Source organism: Martes martes, assembly GCF_963455335.1.
Source record: "Martes martes genome assembly, chromosome: 6".
Taxonomy (NCBI): domain Eukaryota; kingdom Metazoa; phylum Chordata; class Mammalia; order Carnivora; family Mustelidae; genus Martes; species Martes martes.
The window spans coordinates 148,074,763-148,081,687 of record NC_137893.1 but is presented as its reverse complement, the minus strand read 5'-3'; the positions used below and the strand labels follow the sequence as shown (position 1 = coordinate 148,081,687).

General features: G+C 37.7%; 1 protein-coding gene across 1 annotated transcript; it reads right to left on the bottom strand.

Moving 5' to 3' along the window:
* Positions 1-5,115: 5,115 nt before the first annotated feature.
* Positions 5,116-6,058, bottom strand: LOC308343981 (olfactory receptor 2W1-like; the record flags this gene model as incomplete). The annotated part of the gene is given in 2 exon segments (XM_080805260.1): positions 5,116-5,133; positions 5,135-6,058. Coding segments are annotated over 2 exon segments (942 nt in total).
* Between the last annotated feature and the right edge of the window lie 867 nt (positions 6,059-6,925).

Genomic DNA, 6,925 nt, shown 5'->3' with positions numbered 1-6,925 from the left:
CTGCCTATGTTCTCATCTAGGATTTTGATGGATTCCTGTCTCGCATTTGCATTGTCCTGTCATGCATTGTGAGTTTATCTTTGTGTATGGTGTAAGGGAATGGTCGAGTTTCATTCTTCTGCATGTGGCTGTCCAGTTTTCCATCATCATTTATTGAAGAGACTGCTGTTTTCCATTGGATATTTTTTCTTGATTTGTCAAAGATTAGTTGTCCATGGAGATGAGGGTCCATTCCTGGTCTATTCTGTTCCATCGGTCTATGTGTGTGCTTTTGTGCCAGTACCATGCTATCTTGGTGATCACAGCTTTGTAGTAAAGTTTGAAATCAGGCAGCGTGATACCCCCAGCTTTGTTTTTCTTTTTCAACATTACCTTGGTAATTCAGGGTCTTTTCTGGTTCCATACAAATTTTAGGATTGTTTGTCCCAGCACTTTGAAAAACGCCATTGTATTTTGATAGGGATGGCATTTGAAAGTGTAGATTGCTCTAGGTAGCATAGACATTTTCACAATCTTTATTCTTCCAAACTGTGAGTATGGAATTGTTTTCCATCACTTTGTGTCTTCTACAATTTCTTTCATAAGTGTTCTGTAGTTTCTAGAGTATAGATTCTTTACCACGTTGGTTAGGTTTATTCCTAGGTATCTCCTGGTTCTTGGTACTACTGTAAATGGAATGGATTCCTTAATTTCTCTTTCTACAGTTACATTGTTAGGGTATAGAAATGCCACTGACTCTGTCCATTGATTTTGTATCCTGCCACATTGCTGAATTGCTGTATGAGTTCCAGTAATTGGGGGGTGGAGTCTTTTGGGTTTTCCACACAAAGTCATCTGCCAAGAGAGAGAGTTTGACTTCTTCTTTGCCAATTTGAATGCCTTTTATTTCTTGTTGTTGGCTGATTGCTGAGGTTAGTACTTCTAGTATTATACAGAACAATAGTGGTGAGAGTGGGCATCACTGTCATGTTCCTGACCTTAAGGGAAAGGCTCGCAGCTTTTCCCCATTAAGAACTGTGGAAAGAACCAAGATGCCCTTCGACAGATGAATGGATAAGGAAGATGTGGTCCATATACACTATGGAGTATTACGCCTCCATCAGAAAGGACGAATACCCAACTTTTGTAGCAACATGGACAGGACTGGAAGAGATTATGCTGAGTGAAATAAGTCAAGCAGAGAGAGTCAAGTATCATATGGTTTCACTTATTTGTGGAGCATAACAAATAATATAGAGGACAAGGGTAGATGGAGAGGAGAAGGGAGTTGAGGGAAATTGGAAGGGGAGGTGAACCATGAGAGACTATGGACTCTGAAAAACAACCTGAGGGCTTTGAAGGGGCGGGGTGTGGGAGGGTGGGGGAACCAGGTGGTGGGTATTGGGGAGGGCACAGATTGCATGGAGCACTGGGTGTGGTGAAAAAACAATGAATACTGTTACGCTGAAAATAAATAAAAAATTTAATTAAAAAAAAAAAAGAATGATATTCATGGGGCGCCTGGGTGGCTCAGTGGGTTAAAGCCTCTGCCTTCGGCTCAGGTCATGATCCCAGGTTCCTGGGATGGAGCCTCACATCAGGCTCTCTGCTCAGCAGGGAGCCTGCTTCCTCCTCTCTCTCTGCCTGCCTCTCTGCTTACTTGTGATCTCTCTCTGTCAAATAAATAGATAAAATCTTAAAAAAAAAAAAAAGATTCCCTCTCCCTCTCTAAAAATAAGTAAATAAGATATATGTGTGTGTGTGTGTGTGTGTGTGTGTGTGTGTGTGTGTATAAGAATGATATTCATGTGGGCTTTTCATAGATGGCTTTTATGATATTGAGGAATGTTCCCTCTATCTCTATACTCTGAAGAGTTTTGATCAGGAAAGAATGTTGTATCTTTCAAACGCTTTCTCTGAGTCAATTGAGATGATCATATGATTCCTGCCTCTTCTTTTATTAATGTGCTCTATCAGGTTGATTGACTTGTGAAAGTTGAATCACCCTTGCATCCAGGAATAAATCCCACCTGGCCATGGTTAGTAATTCTTTTAAGGTACTGTTGGATCCTATTGGCTAGGACATTGTTGAGTATCTTGGCATCCATGTTCCTCAGGGATACTGGTCTGTAATTCTTCTTTGTGATATGGTCTCTGCCTAGTTTGGGATCTGGGTAATGCTGGCCTCATAAGATGAGTTTGGAAGATTTCTTCCTGTTTCTATTTTTTGAAACATCTTCAATAGAATAGGCATTATTTCTTCTTTAAATGTTTGGTAGAATTCCCCCTGGGCAGCCATCTTGCCCTGGACTCTTGTTCTTTTGGAAGGTTTTGATTACTGCTTCAATTTCCTTCCTGGTTATTTGTCTATTCAGATGTTCTACCTCTTCCTGTTTAAGGCAACTGTGAAGGAGGTATTGTGTGGATGAAAGAACACTGGCAATATTCTACACCACATTCAATATATATTATGTGAGGCATTTCTGTGTCATTCTGAGTGGGAAAGTAAAAATTATCCAGTGACTCACCCTCTTCACATCTCAAGAATTATGAAGGGACAGAAGAGACAATATTTTTTTAATTTTATTTATGTTTTCAGTGTTCCAAGACTCATTGTTTATGCACTACACACAGTGCTCCATGCAATATGTGCCCTCCTTAATACCCACCACCAGCCTCTCCCAACCCCCAACTCCCCTCCCCTCCAAAACACTCAGTTTGTTTCTCAGAGTCCACAGAGGAGACAGTATTTTATGTCTGATTGATTACAATTATTAAGTAATGGGTTTTTTAGAGAGGCATCCCATCACAGAAAATGTCAAAGTTTAATTCAAAAGTCATCACATTTCCCCAAAATAACTTGATGTTATGGCATGATAAATGGAAATGAAAACAATTTATTCATTTTAATAAATTACACTACATAAAAATGTACAAATCTACATTTCTCAATATTTCCATAAATTCTAAGATCTATAGATAGATCAAAGCCAAATACTAACTAATATCAAAGGAATCATATTGTTTTTTTCCAATGAGGTTGAGACAGTCATGGAATAAATGTTTCATGAATAAATACATGAGTAAGATGGTCTGATCTCATTTTAATCCCTCTAATTTGTGCCTTCTCACTTCCTTGTATCACATTAATGAAGAAATAACTTAAATAACAAAGGACAATTACTCAAGATATTGATAAAAGTTTGTACGGCACCACAAGAGATTTAATGTACAAGATCATGATTTGTATATTATTACTTAATATGCAAACCATACTGTATATGTATCCATTCATTCAAGTCTAGATTTCTGAAGATTCAAGCATTAGCACAGAAAATACAAAACTAGATCATCAAAACAGTTTCTGTGGGTCTTTAGAATGAATTAAATGTATTCAGGTTTATGTCTACATCCTCTTTGTGTTATATTACAAACAAAATTACAAATTCCTAGTGAGCTATTTTCTCTGAAGGTATGCTAATGATGAGAGTCATAATAGAGCTAAGTGGGATGGTTACAGTACTGTTGCATCCACAGAATGTTCATATACAGGAACTATTTTATTAGTTGTATTGGTGGTCTCACAATTGGTTGCTTCAGTAGAAAGTAAAGACAGATTCACACCAATAGTGCAGAAGGGTTTCTTTTCCTCCACATCCTTGCCAACACCTGTTACTTCTGTTTTTTATTTTAGCCAATCTGACAGGTGAAAAATGGTATCTTATTGGTCTTTTAATTTGCATTTCCCTGATGATTAGTGATCGTGAGCATCCTTTCATGTACTCATTGACCATCTGTATCTTATTTAGAAAAATGTCTATTGAGATCCTCTGCCCATTTTTTAAATTGGATTTTTTTTTGGGGGGGGGGCTTGTTGTTGAGTTGTATAAGTTCACTATATCTTTTGGATATGAGCCCCTTATTGGATATATCATTTGAGAACATCTTTTCCCATTGAGTAGGTTGAGGTTTTGTTTTGTGGATGGTTTCCTTGCTGTGCAAAACATTTTTATTTTGGTGTAGTCCTAATAGTTTAATTTTTCCTTTGTTTCCCTTGTCAGAGAAAATATATTTAGAAAAATGTATCTATGGCTGATGTCAAAAAAACTACTATTCTTTTTTTGCACCATTGGTTGAGATACAAATTGGTACACCACTATGGAAAAGAGTATGGAGATTTCTTAAAAGATTAAAAATATAATTACCATATGATTCAGTAATTCCACTGCTGAGTTACCCAAAAAAACAAAGAAGCAAAAAAAAGCCCAAAAACAAAACACTAACTTTTGTTTCTTTGTTTTTATTTTTCATTTAATTTTATTTTTTCAGTGTTCCAAGATTCATTGTTTATGCACCCAGTGCTCCATGCAATACTTGCCCTCCTTAATACCCACCATTAGGCTCACCCATCCTCCTACCCCCTTTCCTCCAAAATCCTCAGTTTGTTTCTCAGAGTCCACAGTCTCTCATGCTTCATCTCTCCCCTCTGATTTTCCCCAATTCACTTTTCCTTTCCTTCTCCTAATGTCCCCATAGTATTCCTTATGCTCCACAAGTAAGTGAAACCATATGAACCCTTATATGTATTGCAGCCTTACTTATAATAGGCATGATAAGGAAACAACCCGGTTACCACTCATAGGTAAATAGATAAAGAAAACATAGCGTATGCATACAGACAGTGGAAAAGTACTTAGCCATAAAAAGAACAAAACCTTGCCATTGGCAACAACATGGACATATCTAGAGAGAACAATGCTAAGTGAACTAAGTCAGGCAGGAAAGACAAACACCATATGAGTTTACTCATATGTAGAATATAGGAAACAAAACAAATGAACAAACAAAAAAAGAGACAAACAAAAAAGTAGACATTTAAACATGGAGAACAAACAGGTCGTTGCCTCAGAGGAGGAGGGTCATTGATGGATGATACAGATAAAGGGGATATGGAGTACCCTTATCATGTTGAACATTGATAAATGTACAGAATTGTTGAATCATTATAGCGTACACCTGAAACTACTGTAACACTCTGTGTCAATTACACTTCAATGAAAAAAAAATAAAGACAATTAGAAAATATATTTCATTGCCTTATCCAGGGTAATATTTTGCCATGAATCTGATTCCTCTTCAATTTTGTAGATTCATGGTCAACTCTCACGAGTTTCCTCAGTGCATTCTTCATGTCCTTATTCCGCAGGGTATAAACAAGAGGGTTGAGACTTGGAGTGATGATTGTGTAAAAGAGGGTGAGGAACTTGCCCTGGTCTTGGGAGGCACTGTTACCTGGCTGTAAGTACATGTAGATAATAGTTCCATAGAAGATGGACACAACAGTGAGGTGAGATCCACAGGTATTAATTGCTTTTTGTTGGCTTGCTTTTGACTTTATTGTGAGCACAGCTTTGGCAATGTAGCCATAGGATATAAGAATAAGGCTGAGGGGTGTAAGGACAATGACAATGCCTAAAGCAAAAACAGACATTTCAACTGTTGTGGTGTCTATACAAGCTATTTTGACCATAGCTGGCAACTCACACAAGAAATGATCCAGAAGGTTGTTTCCACATCGAGGTAAATTCAGGGTGAGTGTACATAATACTACAGAATTGGCCAAACTAATGCTCCAGACTGTGATTACCATCTTGAGACAGAAATGTGGGTTCATGATTACCAAGTAATGCAAGGGCTTACAGATAGCTATGAAACGATCATAGGACATAACAGCAAGGAGGAGACACTCAGAGGACCCCAACCACATATAAACATAGAGTTGAGTGACACAGCCCACATAGCTGATGGTCTTGTGAGGTCCCCACAAGTTAACCAGCATTTGAGGGACGATGCTAGTTGTGAAGCACAGATCCAGGAAAGATAAATTCCTAAGGAAAAAATACATTGGTGTGTGAAGATGGGGATCCAGCAGAGATGCAAGGATGATAGCTGTGTTACCCACCCATGTGATGAAGTAGAAGATAGTGACAACTCCTGATAGGACCATCTCCAGTTTGGGATGATCAGAGAAACCAAGCAGAACAAAACTGTGTACAGAAGTATAATTGTTTTGGTCCATAGTCCCTCAGTGACCAAGTCCTAGAAAGAGAAAAGTAGAGGTAGGTGAAGGAGGATAGGGAGGAAGAGGAAGAGGAGCAGGAGAAATTTGCAAATACAATCTATATAAATACAGAATTTTAAAAGGGAAATAATTTATGTTAATACTTAAAAATAATGGGTAAAAGTAAACATTAGAGTCAAGTAATCTGGTCTTTGTTGTAGATCCTTTTATAGTGATGCTTCATATATTTTTATCTATGTGAGCTTGGCAAGGTTACTCTTAAAGTCAAGCTCTGAAATTTCTCACATTTAAGTTTGGAAGTTTGGGATAGATCTGGTTCTAAAGTGATGTGACCCTTTGATCCCGTACAAATCTTCCTGGCTTGATATAGTGAACACACTCTTTTAGTTGGTCAGCAAATTCACCTATAAAATGTAATTATTTTGCAAATGTCAGAGCAAGGAAAGAGTGTTCCTCTTTTCTCATATCTTAGTGAGTAGCACTGTTGATGTCCCAGTTTCTTATGTAGGAGATATAGCATTCATCTTTAGCACCTTTATCTCCCTAATTCTGGTACCTAACTTATCACCCAAACTGGTAAGCTTGAATGCAAATTACATTTTAACTGTCCTCTCACATTTTTTTTCACTTCAACTTTTTTTTAACATCTTAATTTTATTTTGTTTTTTCATGTTCCAAGATTCATTGTTTATGCACCACACCCAGTGCTCCATGCAATACATGCCTTCCTTAATATCCACTACTAGGCTCACTCATCCCCCCTTCCCCCTCCAAAACCCTATTTGTTTCTCAGAGTCCACAGTCTCTCGTGCTTCGTCTCCCCTTCTGATTTACCCCAATTCACTTTTCCTTTCCTTCTTTTTT